The sequence below is a fragment of the Astatotilapia calliptera genome, chromosome 22 (assembly GCF_900246225.1).
Source record: "Astatotilapia calliptera chromosome 22, fAstCal1.2, whole genome shotgun sequence".
NCBI classification, from domain to species: Eukaryota; Metazoa; Chordata; class Actinopteri; order Cichliformes; family Cichlidae; genus Astatotilapia; species Astatotilapia calliptera.
Window position 1 is genome coordinate 11,302,622 of NC_039322.1, and position 23,232 is coordinate 11,325,853.

General features: G+C 41.4%; 1 protein-coding gene across 3 annotated transcripts in view; it reads right to left on the reverse strand.

Annotated features, from left to right (window-relative positions):
• Positions 1-23,232, reverse strand: part of rbms3 (RNA binding motif, single stranded interacting protein) — a 292,860-nt gene that overhangs the window by 12,956 nt on the left and 256,672 nt on the right. For all 3 annotated transcript variants that reach the window (XM_026155390.1, XM_026155391.1, XM_026155392.1), the window contains 3 exons: positions 20,810-20,853; positions 18,367-18,463; positions 14,463-14,510 (listed from right to left, as the gene is read on the reverse strand). In XM_026155390.1, the coding sequence (XP_026011175.1) occupies positions 14,463-14,510; positions 18,367-18,463; positions 20,810-20,853 (189 nt within the window). The remainder of the gene's footprint in view (positions 1-14,462; positions 14,511-18,366; positions 18,464-20,809; positions 20,854-23,232) is intronic.

Sequence of the window (23,232 nt, forward strand, 5' to 3'; positions counted from 1 at the left end):
TAGCCGTGAGGTCAATTAGAGACATAAAGGAGAACGCCTTATAGGAAAGAACCACGAAACACATGAATGTATCAAGTTCTGAAACCTTGAAAATGTTTTTTTTGGATACAAATATTAAGGCAGGTGACTCAACAATGACAGTAATTACCAGTCACTAAATAAATGTAATGTTTGATAACAAATAAAGGCGAGGAGGAGTGAAGAAGGTAATCAAATACAATCTTGTGAAAAAGAAGGTTTTCACAGGACTCACTGCATGGTGAGTCCTGGGGTGTACTTAGTTGCTTTCAACTATGTACACCCCAGGATTCAATAGCTTGTTTAACCGCCTTTAGGAGCAATAAGTCGAAGTAATTGTTTTCTGTCTGACTTTATCAGTCACTCACATTGTTGGGGAGGAATTTTAGCCGCTCTTCTTTGCATCATTGCTTCAGTTCATTGAGGTTTTCAGGCTTTTGTTTATACACAGTTCACTTAAGGGCTCGCCGCAGCATTTTGATCAAGTAGAGGTCTGGGCCATTGTGACACCTTGATTTTTTTTATTTTTCAGACATTCTGTTGCAGTTTTTCTGCTTTGTTTGGGGTCATTGTCCTATTTCATGACCCAGTTAGAGCAAAGCTGTCCAACAGGTGGCCTCACATTTGTCCACAGTATTCTAGAGTCACGTGGTCGACTCAGTGACAATAAGGTGGCGCAGGTCCTCTGGCTGATAAACAAGCCCGAATCATCAACCCTCTACCACTGTGCTTGTCTTTTGGAATGAGGTGTTTGTGCTGGCAGGCTGTTTGGTTTTTGCTCAACATGATGCTGCAGATTAAGGTCCAAATGTCTCCACATTGGTGTAATCTGTCCAAAGAACACTGATCCAGAAGTTGTGGGGTTTTTTTTCAAATGCAACTTTGCAAACCTAAGCTGTGCTGCCATGTTTGTTTTAGAGAGAAAAGGCTTTCTCCTGGAAACCCTTCCAAATAGGCCAAACTTGTTTAGTGTTTTTCCTAATTGTACTCTCATAAACTTTAAGATTTAACATGCTAATGGAGGCTTGTAGCTCTGAGAAGTAGCTCTTGGCATTCTGCAGTTTCTCTGAGCATTGCGCGTCGAATTCGCTGAGATGTCCACTTCTGGGGATATTGCAACATTATGTTAACACACGCTTAAATGTTCCCAATCAGCAAACAACAAACTGCTTTTATAGAGGTGTTTAGACTCGCTGATGATCAATTAATCAAGTGCATTCGATCACCAACCTCCGGCTGCTACTTTCCCACTTACTGGAAGCAGTAAGGATGTGATTTTCTTTTCACATGACAGTAAGGTTGATATATCCCGCCCGAACTTAAACTAAGATTAAATTCCCTCGTGGATATGCAGACGGGAGTCTTTGCACACCACGGGCAAGTAGTTGTACCTATTACACCCACATTCTAAGCTGCTGGGAGTGCACTTCAAGGACACATACATACACTCAACAAAAATATAAACGCAACACCTTTGTTACTGCTCCCATTCCCCATGGGATGGACGTAGAGACCTAAAATTCATTCCAGATACACAATATAACCATCCCTCCCAAACAGTGGTCACAAATCAGTCCAAATGTGTGGTAGTGGGCACATCTGCTATATTGAGAAAATCCATCCCACCTCACAGGTGTGCCACATCAGGATGCTGATCTGACATCATGAGTAGTGCACAGGTGTACCTCAGACTGCCCACAACAAAAGGCCACCCTGGAATGTGCAGTTTTGTCTCACAGCAAAATGCCACAGATGCCACAAGCAATGAGGGAGCGTGCAATTGGCATGCTGACAGCAGGAATGTCAACCAGATCTGTCGCCCGTGCATTGAATGTTCATTTCTCAACCATAAGCCGTCTCCACAGGCGTTTCAGAGAATATGGCAGCACATCCAACCGGCCTCACAACTGCAGACCTCGTGTAACCACACCAGCCCAGGACCTCCACATCCAGCAGGTTCACCTCCAAGATCGTCTGAGACCAGCCACCCAGACAGCTGCTGGAACAATTGGTTTGCACAACCAAACAATTTCTGCACAAACTGTCAGAAACCGTCTCAGGGACGCTCAACTGCATGCCCGTCGTCCTCATCGGGGTCTTGACCTGACTCCAGCTCGTCGCCGTAACAGACTTGTGTGGGCAAATGCTCACATTCGATGGCGTCTGGCACGTTGGAGAGGTGTGCGCTTCACGGATGAATCATGGTTCACATTGTTCAGGGCAGATGGCAGCTGAGAATGTCCCAGTTCTTGCATGGCCAGCATACTCACCGGACATGTCACCCATTGAGCATGTTCGGGATGTGCTTGACCGGCGTATACGACAGCGTGTACCAGTTCCCACGAATATCCAACAACCTCGCACAGCCATTGAAGTGGAGTGGACCAACATTCCACAGGCCACAATTGACAATCTGATAGACTCCATGCGACGATGTGTTGCACTGCATGAGGCAAATGGTGGTCACACCAGATACTGACCGGTTCTGGGACCCCAGACCCCCAATAGCGCAAAAAACTGCACATTCCAGGGTGGCCTTTTGTTGTGGGCAGTCTGAGGTACACCTGTGCACTACTCATGATGTCAGATCAGCATCCTGATGTGGCACACCTGTGAGGTGGGATGGATTATCTCAATATAGCAGATGTGCCCACTACCACACATTTGGACTGATTTGTGACCACTGTTTGGGAGGGATGGTTATATTGTGTATGTGGAATGAATTTTAGGTCTCTACGTCCATCCCATGGGGAATGGGAGCAGTAACAAAGGTGTTGCGTTTATATTTTTGTTGAGTGTAGTTGGTGCCCTAGTAATAAAGTATTTCTTTTTGGACAAGTAATGTGTTGACACCAAATTTGAGGACATGTAGATATCTACACTGAGCTTGGCATACTCGCTCTGTTGACGAAACATCAGTCAGACCCAACAGACACTTTGGAAGCTTGTGGAAACATAGCACTGCCATTAGAAGAAGAAAAAGAATACACCTTAAAGCTCAAACTTAATACTAATCTCAGTGGAAAAAATGGTTTCTGATAGATTTTGTTTTTTATTGTGAACTTGATTGTGAAGTTTGTTGATGAAGGTATGTTTAAATAAAAAAGACGAGAATATAAGCTCTATATATTTTTGACCACACTTAAAACTGCTAATCAACAAACGATATTTACAAAAGTACAAGTATCTCGTAGTGTAACACTTATATATTATCAGATTCTTACTGATGTATCAACATGTATGCAGGCAGTATTTTCTGACAAATGTAACCACTTTACATGCTGCTGAGTACTTTACTGTATAATCATACTTAGTGTCCTAAAAATTGACCCTATATTTTGTATATAAGCTGAACTGACAAATTATAGCAGCAATATTAATGCAGTCAAAAGCACACAGACTTATAAAGTAGCACCAAATGAAAATACCCAGTACTATTCTGCCACTGGCTGTGACAGATGAATAAATAAAGGGAAAGGGGAAATGAGGAAAGAGAGACAGAAAGACACTGTGAGGACAGGAGAGAGATGATTAAGCAAAGATGGAGGTCACGGGGAAGACGGGAGTGAAGAAAGATAGATGAGGGAAGTAAAGCCAGAGACTTGGAGAGAAAAAGTGGAATTTTGGAAAGAGAGAGAGAGAAGTCAAAGACCGAGAATGAAAAAGAAGACAGATGAGTAAGGCGGAAGAAAAAAAAAAGAGAGAGGAGAAGCGAGAAGGAAGCAGCAGGGGCTGTGGGCTACCTGTTACCATTGCAGCCTCTGACAATGCCTTTATAATGGGAAAGGGAGAGCAACGGAAAGGCTTAATTCACAGATGTGTCAGGGAGAGTTAAGCCGATTTGTGATTTCGATTTTCTGTGTTTGTGAGACTGAGTGTCTGTGAGAGAGAGGGTTTAAAGTGTGTGCGTGTGTGTCTGTGTGCAAAAGCGTCTGTCTGGTTGTGCGTCTGTCCATTGATGGGCTAGAGAGGAAAGAAAATGAGAAAGAGATTGACACAAAGAGACAATATATGTTTTTGATTTGTCCTCTGTGTGTAAGAGAGAATAAGATAATGCCTGCTGCAGACGTATCTGTTACAAATGTACGAGACGATGTTTACAGAGCTCCGCAATGTATGCACATGTATTCCTGTTTGTGCATGCGTCTGTGTGCATGCGTGTGGAAAAGCCAGTCCTGCTTAAGGTGGTATTGATTCTGCTTTAGACCGGAGATGAGAGGATATCCACTCATTGCCTGTAAAATACATTGATATACGCTCAACGGCTTGACACAATGTACAGTAAATAAGAAATCTTATAAAAATTCTTACAACCAGCAGTGTTTTCTTTTAATGACTATCGCATTACAAGCACTTGCTTATGAAACACTGGTTGGTATCAGCTGATATTCATTACCTTGACTTTACATCTGCTGATCAGCAACACCAATTGTAAAAAAGGTGAGGCAACTACATAAATGTCACACAAATAGTGACTGTTTTTACTGCCTGGTCCATTACAGCTGAAGGATCTCCACCACATGCAGCAGGCTATTAAGATAATTTACATTCAGGTCCAGACCTCCATATACTCAAGATGCAGTCAGCTAAGCAGTATGCTGGTATCAGACTGAAAGCAGTATCTCCTTTTTACTAAACATGTCCTTCTGGGGGACGCCCAGGATTTCATCCAGTTCTGTAAACACTAAAAGTGTGCTTTCTGGGACTGGGATTTCTGTCTTAGGCAGGCACAGAAGGACAACTGCCTTCAAAATGAACATAGTGTAATATTTTAGAGCGAAAAAAGAAAATAAAATGAGAAAACTGTTATGGACTTCCTGTAAAGATAAGCATTACAGTGTCTGATTCTGCTGACATGAAAACTGATCAGTATCAGCCGAAAAAACCTGATCACAGCACCCCCACAGCTAGCTATTTTTGCTAATCTCTCACTGCTGCAGGTTATAATTTCCCACATTATTGCATATCTACCCTGCTGCTTCAAGCCGGTGTTGATACATGTAACTACCTTGGGGCAATACCTTCACTCGGAAAACAGCTTGAGGTTACAAAGAGAGGTTCACATTCTTTTCCTCACCTTGCAGGTCCCTATGTTTCACTATTTGCAAGAAGATCACTGTGTAGTGTTTTACTGCCAGCCTGGTAAGAAGAGACCATGCTTATTTATATGCTTTGTGTTGGGGGAAGATGTTGATTAAACTCGGGGAATGAGAAGACAGAAGACTGGCACATTAAAAGCCTCAAGAACGCCAATGGGCCGAGGCTGTATTTCTGAGTCTTTGGCTAAAACAAAGCTTCATTTGTCTCGGGCCCATGAAAGACGACCTGCATTTGACTCAGTGCATTCCTCGCTGTATTTGACAGTTGCTTTCTCCATGTGAGGCACTGTGGTTTGGACACTGATGCTCGTTTGTACTAGTTAGCGTGTTTTGTGTCAGTGGAAATGAGACATGCACACTCCATGCTTCAGGGTCTTAATTCTGCAAAGTACGTACTGTGACTATCCAGCTTCATGACTCCAAAGAGCTTCATCTTGGTCCCCTAACAAGGCTATATGGGGATGAGCTTTTTGTCCCCATGAGGAAGACAAGTCCCCATAATGTCAAAGTGTAAACAAGCAGCATGACAAACCAGCAACATGACAAATACCCTCCCTAATGCAATCATGCTCACACACGCAGCACATCTGCAGATGGCTGAGTGGTAACGGCACCCAACTGCACCAGGCTCACCCACTTGAAGGCTAAACTATTGGTAATGACTGTCTCTCTACAAAAACTACAGAAAAAACAACACAAAACAAAAACTTGTGAAGTAATATGAATGTGTCTTCTAAAGGTGTCCGTATTTACCCTGTTCTGTGGTTGTGCTGTATGTCACCTACTTCAACTGTGACCATGTTTTCCAGATGTCCTCGGGCACCTTTGTATTCGGGTAAGCACAGAAAAGGGAGCCAGCATTTCGGGTGCTTCAAACTAATCTTCAGTGGGAATCCCTCCTTAGGGCTAACAGACTACCAGGGTTTCTCAACTATTAACAACAGAGTCTGTCTACAGGACCAAATGTGCTATAGACTGATCCAGGACAGTGAACAGCTTACTTTACCCAAGTGGGGCAGCAAATAGTAGCGCAGACCAAAAGATAGCAATGAAGGAGCCTCCCAAGCTGACAGTGATGTGTGTAGCGGCTTAACTCGGTCTTTGTGATCACAGGGATACTTGGAATCTGATTTTGTAATGGTTTTTGGAAATCTTAATTGCAAACACAGGAAAGCCCTGCAGGGAAGACAGAGAACTGGTACTAAGAAACTGAAGCAGCCGAGGGGTTGCAAAAAATGTATGTTAACAGATTAACATGTGGAGCATGATACAGATGAAAGATTCCTCACCTCTGGTTATGTGGCAATGAGGATTATCTACATTGTATAAATTTGTCCTATGCAATGAAAAGGCAATAAGAGCGATGATGAATCTGCTTTTCCCCGCCTATTTATGCATCAGCTTGTCTATCATCTAGAATACTACATATTCAATTTACAATAGGTGGCAGATGAGGTGCACAGGTTAAACTTGCAGGTCAAAATCTGGGAGCATGTATAACCAAATTGCCGTGGCTGAGATGGATTATGGTAATGCTGCTGCTTTGTAATCTTATATATATGTGTGCGTGTCAGTGAAGGAAAGCAAAACTAATAATTTCCCCCAGTAATATGATGGCTTGTGATTATAAAATGATTCTAGTAATAAAGTTATTATGAAAAATAAAGCACCAACTTCTGCATATCGAATAGGACATGCTATTTGGATGGATTTGTAGCGTGCGTTTGTGTGTTGTGTTTCTTAATGTGTGTATGAGGCGATAAGAGTGCTAGATGAAGCATGTAACAGTATTTGTCATGTCTTCATGGGAGGTCCATTCCTCTCCACGGTCGGACTGTGCTCGTTTATCAGCCGTTCTCTGACTGCCTTTTGTAGACAAATAGATCATTTCACACACAAGGATCTCTCTAGAATGTTTACTCTATTTATAAAAACCAAAAAAGGGGGGAAAAAAGATTAGAAATCCAATTAAAAACACAGCCAGCTAATAAAGCCTGCCCACCAAAGCATATCAGCTTTGTCTCCAAACATATTTTTTTGCTACTATCGCAAAATTTGTTGAAGTAATATCCAAAAAGCTTACAGTGAAAATGCAGCCACTCAATCTCCTTGTCAGTCACCCGGTGTCTCTGCAACAGTATTGTTCTTACATATATATGAAACCTTAACCCTGACAAGACAATTTTTTATTTCCTGGCACGGACACAGTAGGTGCAGTTGTAGTCTGAAAGGGCAGAAGAGAAGAGAAACAGGACAGAGTGAGACAAAAATGAGGGAGAAATGAGAGCTAGGTGTACAGGAAGGAGTGCAGAGGGAGCGGGGATGGAAAAAAATAAAAGAGAAACTCAAGGACGAGTGTAGCCCCGTCTCAAATTCTGCCTCGCCAGTCAAATCCATGAGACCAACATAATGTTCCCTCTCTGAATCCAAGGAGCATTTTTAATGTCAAGCGGGGAGATGGGTATCACACAGCGCACTGATTCAACCCTATTCGATGAGGGCTGATAGTTACGGTTCACGTTCTCACAGACCCAGTGAACGTCTATTCAAAGCAGGGAGAACTGGCCGGAGTGCAACGGCAGAGGAATTCAATAATTCACCTCCAGTATGTAAGGGCTGGTGCACTCAGGCAAATGCACACTTGAAGCACATACAGTTCAGAATGAGAAAAAGGGGGGGGGGGTAACTCATGGGGAAAGAGAGCAATGCTGCGCATGGCTGGCACAGCACTTAGTCCGGCACTCGTTGGCAGTGCGAACTGAATTTAAGAGCACGTACATGTGATTGATGATCTGTATGTAAGTAAGATTTACCACTGGAAGGAATGTGTTGTGTGCGTGTAGGCATTCGCACGTGTTAGCTGCACGTATGCATTTGTCTTTTTGGGGCCTCTAGTTCTTTAATTGTTCGTACTTTTTCAAGGTCTGCTGATTTCTGTAGCATTGACCAGGCAAGTGGTCGTGTTTTGACATGACCTGTGAGAACATCTCACAGACGATGAGAAAGGAAAGAAGGAAGACAAATGATAAACTAAAGGAAAAGGAAAGAAGAACAACCCATGTAAGAACAGACTGCAGACTCGTTTAGACGTCCACTTAAGGAAAAAAAAGAAAAAAAGAAACGCTGTCACTTTCTATCAGGTTTCCCGCAGAGAACATCTTGCGCATTAATTGAAGATAAGCAAATTTTGAAAACTGTTAGTCACCCTTTCTAACTGCTAACAAAGCGCCGGCTCCTCTGTGGGATGAAGTCCAGTTTCGTATGGATAGACTTGTCAAACTTAATCTACTCAGATACAAACAAACACCTTTTGCCTTAGAAGTACATGCTGCAGTGCTCTCTGTTTACTGTGCAATAAGGCAAGTAGCGGTCAAGTTGCTTTCAGTGTCAGCAGTTTGATTTACTTCCATTCAACACAACATCTATTATTTCCAACAAATTGCTGCTTAACGCAGTTAATGGACTTCAGGTTTACAAAGGCAGCGGAGGGCTGAAATGAAGAAAAACATCAAATTAGGTTAACAAATCAATGCGGTATCATTAGTATCGGCAGTAGCTAACTAACAAGGGGTTTTAACAATATACGGCTCCACCAGCACTTTGCACAATTTTGCGAAGAAGAGAAATTTGTCCTGCTGAGAGATACTCAACTCAGCAACACCAAAGCCAGCATATCATTTCAGAGTAAGTTTACCATAGCAGGCATGCTGTTTTTTAAAGGCTCAAGTAGAAAGTACAGACAACTTCATATAAGCATAAAAAATTCATATGAGCACTTTAAAAATCAAAAAACAACAACAGCCTGTCAGGCACTCCAGAAGAAAACGTCGTTATATTTTGTAGGAACAATGTAAAACACAGAGAGATCTGGCATTTGCAGAATAGTTCAGGTCACAGACTGTAAATTAAAGATGGATGCAGCCCATTTCATCACCCACCGTAAAACTCTGACATAAAGATTTTCACTGACCACCAGGTACTGGGTGAGACTTGGTGAGATCTGACAAAGAAACTGAGGGACGATGCAAGATCATAGTGTAGTAGTCCTTCAGCCAAGCTTATTATGATGCAGATTACAATGTACAAAAAGAAAATTATGCTTTTTAACTAAGACTTCAAAAAGACTTCTTCACTCTTTTTGCACAATTTATAACAGCTAAAAAAACCAATATTATTTAAAACTAAAATTAATAATGAATTACAATACTCATTTGCAGGAACCAACAGTCCCGTTGTGGCATAACTAATACCACAATTTATCCAAAGTTCCTTTGTAACCTTTCCTTAATGCTCTTCTTCAACATTATTTAGATTTTAGGTGCCATTTGTTGTACTCCGTTTAATAGTAGACTCAAAAACACATTTTACCCTAACCTGTATCTGTAATGTAATTATCTAAATAATAATCTCTAGATCTATTCTTAAATACTTATTTTGTTAAATCAAACTTAACAAGTCTGATTAATTAACAAGTTTATTTAACATGCATATAGACTATTCTATTCTATTCTGTATGACTGTCCAGCTCTTCCCCTTCCACGCTCTGCTGCCTCCATATTGCCCAGATATCAGGAGCGCCATTGCACAACGCTCCATTGGTTTAACACACAACATGAGGAAGGAGTCGCCAAACTGCAGCACAATCAATTGGTTTTTAATGCCCCGAGAAGCCCCCCAAGCATTTGAACTAGGATGCTTAGCTAATTTGATGTGATTCACTGAACTGATGGCAGAATGTGTGTGTATGCATGTGTGTATAAAGGGCAGTCTGCTGTGTTTGTAGCTGGTAGTTGATACGAGCACGGGTCATAAAGGGAGACAGACTGGTATCTATGATTCACTGTCAGCAGTGACAGCTGGGGTTAGCACCTACCAGCCATTTGGTGACAGAAAGAGCCAATGGAACACAAAGGGGACGGGACCATGGGGACTTATATCGCCACATGGCTACTGCTGGCATGGAGGCATGATGAGATGTAGACAGTACAATGTGGCTGCTGGTTAGTGGCTAGTGCCAAAGGCTTCAAGAGGCCCCATGACATAAGGCTGAAAGATGGATGACCATCAGGCATCGCATGGGCTGGTAAAGAATAACCCGTATGGGCCACACGTATGGCAATTCATAACACATACAGTACATACAAACATGTATCGGCAAACACGCACAGTTACCCAAGCATAGATGATGAGGCAGTATATACTCTCTCCATGTGATGACAGACAAACCACAACACCACATGGCCGAGAGCCTGAGAAGATGCCAGAAAATGAAGAAAACAGTATGCACATTCAAGCAAACGTGTATTCTTGTACTGTGGATGCACACGCACAAGCAGACATGCAAATGTATTTGTGTAGAAAGAATGCATGTACACACTAAAACACAAACGGGCTGCACTGCACATGCTGAGCAGTTATACTATTAGAGGACTCTGTCACGTTTGTCATTCACCTTGTAATACTGTCTACCACCTAAGACAGCTTCATTTTCACAACAGGGAGACTCAGCAGCAGCAGCAAAAACAGCAGCTTGTTAGCGAGCTAGCTTTAATCCAGCCTGAAACGAGTGCCATAAGGAAGGAGCATACCTGCCTGAGAGAACTGCAAAGTATGGGAGGGAAGGAGGTGGCTGGTTGAGTGAAGATATGTGCAAAAAAAAAAAAAAGGCAGGAAGTTGTGTGGCTGAAAGGCAAACTGGGCACCTCACAGGGCAGCTGCAGCTGGGTGTGGGTGTGTGTGTGTCTGCTGGGCTGGTGGCCTGCTGCGACCAGATTACATGTTCACTGTCCCACAGCGGGAGTGGAAGTGAGATGGGTAGGACTGAGTGGTAAATGGCCACAGCGGGGAGCCACGCGGCTGGTTGAGCACTCCTCTAGTGAGTGAGTGCCAATGTTTCCCAGTTTGCTCAGTGGCAGGGACTCTAAAGCAGTTGTCTTCTTGACTGACGCTTACAATGTTATCCACATTCGTACGGACTTCATTAGCCAAACTTGGTTTTTCATTCTGAACCATCAACAGCAAAAGCTAAAAATATCATGATGTGAAAATATCAGGTAGTGTGTACTGATTTGTGCCTCTGTGCCGGTAACAATGAACCGATAATATTTTGGCCGTCAAAGTTCAAAGCTAAGGTCATTAGGAACTCACAAAACAGCTACAGTATTCAGTTGTAACTCTAGAATTCTAATCATATAAGAGGATAACATAAACTAATGCAATTTTATCTAACACTGAAAGGTCATTGCAAGGTCACCTTCATTGGGATATCATAAGGTTCTCCCAAAACTCTAATTTAGGAAGTAAGGGGAAGAGAGAAGGATTTAAACTGGTGGAGGCATACGACCCCGGTATCTGGGGAAAACAAATTTAATTAATCTAACAGTCTACACAAAAAAAATAATGACTAATTACGCTGGAACTGTGTGTTCTTACTAGTTTTCTCCCTATTATTATAACACTTTTGGGCTGGTATCTACCCAGTGTGTAAAATATTTGTTGCAGTATAGAACTCTATAACCCCGGGTTATAGATCCAAACTGTAAGGTGCTACCTATTCACCCATATGCATATTCATTTGCTCATTAGTACAGAATAGTGAACCTCGATATCAAAGCATGACTTAAATTATGCGGCTGTGAGATTCATTAGAGGTAACTTCAGCAAAAACTAACACAAGTTACCCTGAAGCTGGTCATTTCTTTTCCAAAGACAAAATAACTTATTGTATCAATAAAATTAGAACCACAGTGCAGAATTTACATGCATATTATGAACCATACTGTGACGCAGAGTCCTAAAAATGTGCTTTATGTAGAAAAAAAAACTTCACTGCACTCCCTTTTCCAGGCTAATAGAACTAAGTACCCACCTTATTAAAGAAGTATTGAGATTTTCAAAAAGTGAAGCTTTTTTTAAAATAGTGGTAAAGAATCAGATATATTTGCCCTTGACTGGTAACCAGTCTTTTTCTGTGAACAAACTGAGAGCAATGAAGTAGATTGAATACGCTTCAGGGGCCACAACAAGCCTCAAGCAAACACTAAAAATCTCTGGCAGAATGATTTAAAATCACTAAGAAACAAAATGAGAACACTTATAGAGCTTGGATCAATTAAAAACTCAACCTTAAAACAATTTGGTAAACCACTAATGTGCTTTGTTGTTATAACAACAGAGAAGGAAAAGTATTTTCAAGCAAGAGTGCGGGTGAGGCTTCAGCGATAGGAAAATAAAACTGGATGTGCAAGCGGGGGTATTTCAGGAAATGTGAAAAAGCCTTGAGCCACCTCTCCTGCTTGAAAATATGTGCAGCGATTTATTGAAACATGTAAAAATACAAGAAAATACAGTATATAACTCTGCAAATACAGATCGTAAAACTCTAACGAGCTTGAAAATCAATATTTGGTATGACCACCTTTATTCTTCATGACAGCCTGAACTCTCTTGCTCAAGTTTTCTTGTCGTTTCTTCAGGAATAGTTCTCCAGGCTTTTTGAAGGGCATTCAAAACTCTTCTTTGGATGTTGGCTGCCTTTTGTTCTGTTCACTGTACAGACGATCCTACACTGCTTCAAAAATGTTGAGCTCTGGGCTCAGGCGAGGCCAATCCATGACTGATGGCAATCCATTGTGTGTTTTTCTCTTCAGGTATGCTTTTGCTGCATTGTCACTGTGTTTGGGATCATTGTCATGAAAATGAAGCTCTTGCCAATCTGACACTTTCCAGATGGTATTGCATGGTAGATCAAAATCTGATGGTGCTCTTCTCTGTTTATAATTCCATCAATTTTGATAAGATCGTTAACACCACTGGCTGAAATACAACCCCGAACCATGATGGCTGTAAGAGACTATATATATATATATATATATATTTGAAATTTGGATTCATTACTCCACAAGACTTGGTGCCATTGTTTTTTAGTCTAATTCTTGTGTAATTTAGCATACCTCAGGCTTTCCTCTCTGTTTGTCTTCCTTAAGAATGGCTTGTTGACAGCCATGCGTCTACTTGATAAGGCTTTAGTAAACAGTAGATCAACTGGATCAACTGAAGGGCCAGATGCACCTCACAATTCTTTCCTGTTTGTTAAGAGCATGGCTTTCAGTTATACCAGGTTTTTGGATAATCGCTCGTTCTATGCCTGTCAAACTTTTATTGTTGCCGTTTTTCATGAATTTGAAGAAATGGGAACAAATTATGGCTGCTAGTAACAAAGTCCCTGAAGGTACTGTTTAAAAAGTGGTTCTCTGCTAAGTTTTTTGTTATGTGTAGACACGCCACCAGTTCATTTCTTGAGCTAGGTTCCTTTTTAAGATTGAATGATTCCCAGGTCAATGCCAAGTAACTTAACAAAGAAAACATTTATCTGAAAATGGTCAGGTACAAGGACTGGATTGAAAATGAGTGAAAAAGCAGCCGATGTCCAAAGAAAAACTTTGGAAGACCCTCATGAAGCTCGAAGAACTATTGTTAAATGCCACTTTAAAAAGGAGAAGAAATTCTGTACAAAGAAATGAGAGGGAACGTTTGCACTGTACTTCTCTGTGAAAATGTAATTGACCTTGATTTAAAGAATAACATCCAAGAAGGTTTCGTTTTTACTAATATTTAGGAAGTAGGACTTTGCCAGTTATTGAAATGTTAAAATGTGAAATTTAGTGACCAGTACAAACCTTCTGAAGCTTCTCTGTTGTCTCTCTTCAAAACAGAACTGAATGTGACTGAAGGCAATGTGATTACCTCACCGTTAAAGACCGTGTTGCTCGTGAGCTAAGTCTAATTAATATTAGCTTTTTTCCCCCTTGTCTGGTGTCTGGGATGGTAACCTCAAGCAGCAGTCTGTCTTGTGCTGTGGTCTGGTAAATGACTCTGAATTGCTTCCTGGCACTACCAAAAACATATAAACTCCACAAAGCCTCCCAAAAATAAAACAAAATGTGTTTGTATACTTAGGAGAGATGGAAAAATGTGGTTATCAGAATTGGGTAAAGTGCTTCGTATAGTAACTCCAGGACCGAAATGGTGTAATCATTTGGCCAGAAGTAATAGTGGCCAAGTGCATGTTAGAAATTGAGTTGCTTTAACATTTAGTCTGCAACGGAAGAATAATGTGGCTTAAACGTTTTTTCAAACAGAATCTTTTTCTGGTCAGTCACATTGTGCTAAATATAAAAATGTCTCCATGTCGTAAACTATTTTCAGGATAAATTTAAAAATAAAAAGTTTCGATTAACAGCAGATCAGACTAGTTGAAAATCTGTGATGCGCATCCAAAGGGTGGATCCCCAGCGGGGACTCAAGGGCAGCTGCAGTACTTCAGGTACATGGTGGAGTACTTACTGTAGGTTGCATAACATATTGTTGATGAGGCATCCACGTACTCTGGACCTGAGGAGAAATATAGAAAATGTAAAATGATGGTGGCAATATAAAATTTTCCTTTGTCTTAGTAAGAGCTGAAACGTATCCCACATAATACAATAAATGCAATTCAAATAGTCCCAATATGTTCAAATACTCTTCAGTCTGTAAGTCTTAAAATGATTGTGCTGGTTTTAATGCACCAAAATGGCTGAACTTTACACAGATTAATTTGTGCCAAAGAATTACTAGAAGAATCTGAAAGTCTGGAGGCAGCCCATCTCCCTCCTGCCTTCCCATTATTGCCGGCAGTACGTTGTGCATTGAGCCCGTAAAATGAGTCTTTTTCTGTATTATAAGAATATTAAAGCTCTGCCCAGTGCTGTTGGAGCAGGGGTGAAAGGTCAGGGACAGACCTCTAGAGAAGACTCACAAAATACAAAAAGCATTTTTGTTTTAATCTCAGCATAAAACAGAACAAAGAACTTCAACGCTACAACCAGAGGAAAAAAAAAAACAGTGACAGATATGCATATTTACAAATGTAGATTCAAAAGTTAAAGAGATGGAGAAACAGTGACAGTGGAAACTATAAAGAAACCGGAGGAATGGACGATGAACAAACAGAGCTTTTATGCTGGAGAGAGGAATTAGACAGCTTGTAGCAGACAAACACACAGACTGGCCACTGATCCTGGTAAAATGATTAGATTAAACAAAGACAAACATGGAATAATCTGCTGTAAGAGCAATCAATCCTCTGAGCCAACCCAAATGCGTGATTTGGATCCATACCTAAACAAGCCTGATATTCTATAACGCGGTGCCAAGTCTGCTTGTTTATACACGGCAATATTTGTTCTCCCCAGCTGAATGGGACAGCAGATAGACACAGAGAAAGCTTATATTTAATCACTTGTCTTCTGCATTTTCTAACTAAGATATTGCATGACCGTCATGTGATTATTGCAACAAGAAAGGATGGCTTTACACTGGGCTTAAGGAAAAAATCGTGAGAGAATCATGGTGAAATCTTTGCTGGGTAAATAAAAAAAGCCAGTCTTACATATACTAACGTGAGGGAGGCTCACTCACAATTTATCTGAAGCAACCAAAGATGAAAAAGTCCAAACCTGAACTGATAAGAACACAGTGAACACAATGGGAGGCTAGTCCAATCCACTGAAAAGAAACAGACAAAGAGACCTCCAACATATTTACTTCATAATCTCAGCTTCCTTTTCAATTTTGTTCAAAGCCCTTACGTCAGATCTTTACAGCCTCCTCAGGTGTTGTACAGATTCTTATATTATTAGATTAATCTCAATTCAATTCAGTTTTATTTATACAGTGCCAAATCACAATAACAGTTGCCTCAAGGCACTTTATATTGTAGGTAGACCCTACATTAATACATATCATATGACCCCCTATGAGCAAGCACTTTGGCGACAGTGGGAAGGAAAAACTCCCTTTTCACAGGAAGAAACCTCCGGCAGAACCAGGCGCGGGGAGGGGCGGGGCCATCTGCTGCGACCGGTCGGGGTGAGAGAAGGAAGACGGGATAAAAGCACCTCTCAAACAGTGCAATGTACAGCAATGTTGTAATGTGTTTCCTGATAGCTGAAAATGTTGTAATGCACTGATAATGTGTCCTCTGGGTTTGTTTGGATGCTGAGAGATAAGTCCCAGTTTGCCAGCTGTGAGACAGTTGTGTTCACTCATTTTTTTACTTTTGGAACCAAACACTACCATCTTAGGTTCGTGAAAAGACTGTAGTTTAGTCCAAGTTAACAGCAGATATATGACAAATGCGTTTATCTGTGGGATGTTAAAAACAGCAAAAGGGCTGATGAGTTACAGCATTAACCACTTCAGCAGGACTTCACTCCCAGACATCTCCCAGATAAAAATAAACCAGAAAGCCAGAGACTGATCTGTTATCAGGCAGGAAAGAACGTGAGGGAAAACGTGCTAAGTTGCTAAGTGTAACACAAAATATAAAGAGATCCAAATGACTGCTTTTGAAGATTAGAGTTAACTGACTCGACCTGAGCTGGCTTTTCCCCAAAGCACCAAATTACAGCTTTTACAGAGTTGCTCAGAATTACAGCAGGTAGAGTAATTCTACATGAACATTAGTTTCACTGTGAGTGAAGGGTAAAATGTGCACAACCTAAGAAGCTCCCTACCTCTGGCTGAACTTCACAGCTTATATTATAATTTAAAAGAGCCTGTCAGCCAACAGGCCAAAAAGCCGGTAAGTCAGTTGTCGAGCTGCATGGTCAGCCAGCTGGCCCTCGTTCCAACCAGTCACACGTAAACCCAAACAGCCAGCCAGTTAGCTAGTTAGTATGCCTGCCAGCCCCGCGTCCTATCAGCCAGCCACATATTTAGTCAGCCAGTGAGCCAGTCTGTATAAGCAGTGATGTAAACCAGGCTCACGGCTGGCTGGCGGTACTCGTTGAAATCTTGGTAGCGATCTGGCCTGGACTGTCTCCTGTCATGCGGATCATCAAAGTCGTTTTTTCCAGGAAATGAATCCAATCGTTATTGAGGAGCCAAGCATAAAGAACGCCAGAGTACCGCTGTTGGTATGGGTCATTTGCAGATCTGATAAATCAATTCTATCAAAAGCTCCAAAATATCAACGCGACACAAACATAAAAGGAGGAATGACACATACAGTCATTTCTGCGCACCTTGAGATTTTCATTACAAAGGCAATACTTTTCATCATAAAAGGAAGTGATTTCCTTTTGTCTTGCATATATATCTGCCTGGCTTGTCTTCTCCTTCTTTCTTCCCCGTGCCTCTTTGTACTTGAGCAGAAGATGAAGGACTCACCTTCCTGCCGTGACTGGCTGAAGGGCAATATTACAGGAAGCGGCGGCAGAGCTGCCCGATATTGAAACTGTGAGGATTAATATTCCTCAAAAGCCTGGCCATTGTTTTTGATAAATCAATTTGGGAAGCCTTCCGAGAGCGGATTAGAGGCGCGCCCTGGCCCACTTTTCTCCCTCCTTCTCTCTCCTCTGCCCCTCCACCACAGGTACTGGACCAGAGTTTTAATCAAGCGTGCCTCAAAGACGGGCGCCGCAACCTTCAGCAACACCCCTCCTCTGCCCACCCAGCCGTGCCATCGCCATCACCTAAACCTACTCTTTCTCTCTCTCTCTCTCCATCTGTCTCTTCTATTTTCTTATCTATCCTTCATCTCCTTTCTCCTGCTCTCTATCCTCGTCTTTCTGTCTCTGCATACCAAACAGAGGCGATGTTAAACGATAGTGTCTGATCGAGAGGGCACAGTGGCAGCGTCTCTTGATGTTTAGATTCGGCAAAGGGTGTTGCATGAAATGCGCAGTGACGGAAAATAGTTAGCGCTCCTGACATATCACAGGGCCAATTTTTACGATCCCGCTCTGTTCTGTTGCATTACTCCACTGATCGCAGCAGTGAGGAATGCAAACGTTCGCTCTGGAAGTGGAAGGACTGGTGCTGAAGCTAGGAAAATAAAATAAAAAGAGATCGAGAGAGGGAACAAAAGAGGTTTGGACTACAGGAGAGAGGAAACTGTTTCTTTTTCCTAGATACTTTCATTCTTGATGGGTGTGTTTCTTTTTTTCTACCTTGTCAGCCTTTTTAAAATCCCCCTTTTTCTTTGCCGCTTCTGTTCTGATCCCTGGCGTGTTTGCTGCCTACGAAACAGATGTCATCAAGCACAGCTGGAGCATCGAAGAAACAATGAGGGAAGAAGCGAGAGCCTCATGCTGTTTTGAAGCCCACCCCCTCTTTTCCAACCCAAAGTGCACAAAATACACAAAGTATACTCTCATATACATACACACAGAATCTACCCATATTCCAGTGCATTATGGCCCACCTGATATGTGGAAACGGGGGAAGCAGCGATGAAGGGCGTGATGGAGGTCTGTGCGATCATGCGGTTGGTGGCGATGCTGTAAGGCGAGGAGTAGAACCTGAGCCGAAAGGAAAAAGGAACAGAGGAATAGATTTGAGTAACTAACAGTAGAGAGAATACCTAGTTTATTTGCATTGGGTGGTTCCATGTTACGAGGCTATTAAACGACTTTAATAGAAACATCTGAAAAATGTACAAGACTATTGAGTAATACAGAATATTTGGTATGCCTCAAATCTTGCATTAATGACACTTGTAAGTGAGCAGCAGGGACTCCTCAAGGCTGCGCAAACAGGAACGTAAATTCAGTTGCGCTTAATGCTCAGGAGGGCTGAGGTCAGGTGACTGTAGAGGGAAGTCCATGACAGTCAGTACTGCTTGATTGGCCTGAAAGGTAATTTCTTCAAAGCTTCGAGGTGTGCTGGGAGTCATTACCCTTCTCCACACAGCTGGAAACCAGAGGGTGTGCATATGTCTACAGAAAGGACTGCAGCTTCTAAGTGGACGGGGTGTGGTTCGTTTAGTATAGGCGTCCAACTCTGGAGCAGACAAACATCCTCTGACTCGATTACGTCCACTGCATTGTTGACTGTATGTCTGATGCAAGGAATATTCTCCTACTGCCTTACATAAAAATGAATCCATCAGTAAAATGAACTTGTCCATTCTCCATGGTAAGATATATGGTATATGCTCATTCACAACTTGGCCTTGTTTCCCTCTTCATCCTCTTCAAACTGCTATTAAACAGCCGTCTGTGTTGCTTTTCTATTTCTCAGTGAGGCAAGCTTGATGTGTCACTCTTCTCATGGTGTGGTTTCTTTTGGTCTGCTTGCTTAAACTTTAGTTTCAACTTCTGAATATTTGGCTTAGTTCTCATACTGGAATTTACTTAATAGAGCAATAATAATACGCTGGACAGCTGATGGACGGCCATATCTGCAACGGATTACCGATGCACTCAACACTGGGATATAGTCAAGGAAATCTTTTTCTGTGTACTTGGAGACCTTCTTTGTGTAATTGAAAGACTTTATTTTAATGCTGAACATCTAAAGGTGCTGAATCTCCCCGAGATCCCCTGGGAGGTTAAGCGGGATGTCCAACAGTCTCAGCAACAATTGATGAAAATCATAATACTGGCCAAGGACAGGCCAACACTAATTCTGTAACGAGCCTTGAAATCACTACATACAGCATCAACGGCGACCAGATTATAGTTTGACTTTAACGGTCCGGTGTTGTGAAAATGTGAGTCAAACACCAGCAGCTCAAAAACAGAGTTTTCATTGTTTTATTATCCATGTCAGATTGTGCAAAATGTAAAATGATTTCAATGAATGTGAATGACACATAAAAGTGATGTTGTGTAGTTTGCTTAGTAGTTTGGAAACTTTGGCAGCTTGATTAAATATAAAAGGTCAGTTTATGACAAAGGAAGGAGCTACATTAGTTTTCACCCAACGCTGGGATCGTGTGCAGTGTTTCAGTTTTTCTAAACGTCTTTTTGCTTTTGGTTTCTGAAAGTATACAGTTACATTTTATGCAAATATTAACACTGAGGAGGACATGTAAATTAAGTCCCTCAATAATATATATATGCATTAATTATGGGTAATTTGCATTATAATTATATACAGCACTAAATTCACCAATTTGAATTTGAACTATTTATGTACCTGTAAGAAATGTAAAGTAGCATTTTTTTAAACTATGCATTACGTTTTTTGTTTTACGTTATTTTTCTTCTTTTCTAGAGAATGATTATTTATGTATATTGTTTTTATTGCCCTCTAAAAAATCTGGTTCAAGGTGCTGAGAGCGACACATTTTTCTCTTTCTCTCGCAGTTTTGTATCTTTGGGATCATAAGTTGAGGGATTTATACTGAAGTAGGCTTTTACATTGCAGGGCGTATGTAATGAGTGATGCTATTCATCCAGTGTTGTGTTTTGGTTGAGACTGACTCACTGGAGGATAAGTGGTTTAGGAAGTGGGAGTGAGGTGCTTCCTGTGAATGACTGAGGACAGAGGGAGATAAAGGGGAGCCTCAGCATTCTCCTTCCTGTCTCAGCACCGTGGGGAAAAATAAAACATGACGCCGGGTCATTTATTTCCACAGCACCATGACATGAAGACACACATATCTGAGTATCCAAAGACACACACACACACACACACACACACGCACACACACACACGCACACACACACACACACTCGCCATTTCTCACCTGACCTCACCAGTGAAAACCGATATCTGAACTCCATATAGATTTCCTTAATCAAACAGTAACAAAGTGCAGACACTACATTAATCTTTGTGTATGACAGTAGTATCGACTGGGGTTCTATGAGACAGGAGGCGAGTGTATTAGCTGGTGCCAAGGATAGATCAAGTCTTACCCATTCTGCATTGCAGCAGGATCATATGTTAACGCCATGCCAGTCTGAAAGAGAAAAAACAACAACAAATTATACGGCCTATCAAGATTCATACAGTATGGGAAGTAATATTAAAATGCTGAAGCAAAAGAAAATGTGACAACTTGTCCTACATTACCACCTTTTATATCAGTTTTTTCAGTGTGACAATGTAGTGTCATCTGCTGTAGTAAAAAGGAGAAGGCAACAAAAGCAATCAATCTCACTCTAAGTGAGAAGCCAGTTTCTGATATTTACTGACAGACAAAAATGAGGAATGGCGATTTGCAGCGAAGCAGCAAAACACACAGAAAGAAGTGGTCAACACTTTTGTTTTAAGCCTACTTTTCAATAATGACCTAAACAAAGCCAAAGAGAAGACTGTGGCTGGAACACAGTTTGATCAATGTCTTGTCCTTCTTTTTACAAAAGATGTTCTTCCATAAATTTGGTGACATGATTTCAAGCTGCATTTAACCCTTTTAAAGTGTCTCTTATTTATATGTTTATATGTTGTCGTAAGTCGGACACTGATGGCTTTGCTGATCGAACGTACTTCTGTGAAATACAGTTAGAGCCATAATTTGTTGGACAAAAATATAATTTTTGTAGTTTTAACTTTATAGACCACCACAATTATTTAATTGTATAGGACTTAAGTGCAGACTTTGAACTCTAATTCAAGGGGTTTTACAAAGTTGTTGCATAAACGCAGTTTTCAAGGCCACATGAGGCTTACTCTGTTATTATTCAATAACAAATGAAACAGACATAATATCTGAAGTTGAGCGAGGCCATCCTCATAATCAAAAACTACAATAAATCTATCAGACAGACAGCAGAAACATTAGGAGTGGTACATTCTTAAAAAGAAGGAACGCACTTGGCCAGAGCAAAAGGTCTGAAAGACCACACAACAAAGTGTATGATGACAGAGGCACTTCCATAGCTGCGGAAAAACAACATCAAACATCTAACCAAGCCAAGAACACTCAAGGTAATAGGTGTATTTTTTGTCAAGGTCTACAATCAACACAAATGTAAATGCAGAGAGTTTACAACAAGCCACTGATTACGCTCAAGAACAGGAAGGCCAGATTAGGATTTGCCAAAAAAACATCTAAAAGAGGCTGCACAGTTGTGGAAAAATTCTTTGGACAGATGAAACCAATATGGAAAAATACAGACAAGGAGAGAAACCGCCGAATCCAAAGCATACATGTGTCATGCTGTAATTCCTAAACAGTCCATGCGAAATTTTTGTGAAATTCCTTGATGTAAAGTTGAATGTTTGCCCTTCAATTGCATTATAATTGTTTGATTTCACGTTCACTGTGGTGATGCACAGAGGCAAAACTATATAAATCACGTCTTTGTCCAGCTAAGTATTCAAGAAGGTCACAGAGTAATTTTCTGTACATTTAACCACTTCTGCTACCTCTAAATCACAGTGTTTTCCCCGTACGGGCTACTTGTATGTCACCTGTACGTCAAAGGCAATGCTGTTGATATACTCCTGCACTATTGTGACCAAGATAATTTGCTGTACATTTATTGTACTCGAAGAATAACTTGATTAAGATCCGGATTGTTTTTGTCCAAAACAAATGAAATCAAATCCAAATCATCTCATTTCAAAGTGGAAAAACTGACAAGTGACAAAGCCAATGTGAGGGAAAGCTTAGTCAATAGGACAAAGTGAATTAGTATCGAAGACGCGCTTTTCTATTTCAACCACGTATCATCGTGTTTTTATGAATGAGAGGAAATAAAGAAATGGCCTTTGGAGAGAAAAGAGAATGAGTGGAAAACTGAGTTCCTTGTTGTGACGGTGTGTGTACATGTGTCTATGTAAGTGTGTGACAGCAAACCTAACCATGAGTGTGTGTCTGCGTGTGATTGTGTGAGGCCCTTTTTTAGAGTCCAGGAGAGAAACCTGTGTGCCGCAATCCTTCATCTGCATTCCTGAAGGTTCTCTCCCCCCGAGGAGAGCTAATCCGATTTCTTTTAACAGGAGGCTGCTGAGGATGGCAGATTTCATCAGCATACACACATGCACACACTACACATTTACACACACACACTCATTTTTTGCCCTTCCTTTCCCTCACTTTGCCCTCCCTCCCACTCCTTTTCTTCTTCAACATCTTGTGTTCTCCTTTCTCTCTCTCCGTTCCTCACTCCCCTCATCTCTTAATCTACCCCTCCCATCTTCCTGTAAGTCTTTTGCCCTTGTTCCCCCAGAGGGCTACCTACACTGAGCTATACAGTTAAGGGAATAGTGGCTCAGAGGTCCAAGGGGATCAGTGAGCCTGGACCGAGCCCTCGAGAGTGAGCAAAAACACAGACTCTCCACCAAATGACAATGTCCTTGCTTAAACTAGGGATGTGTAGGGATCCAGGCA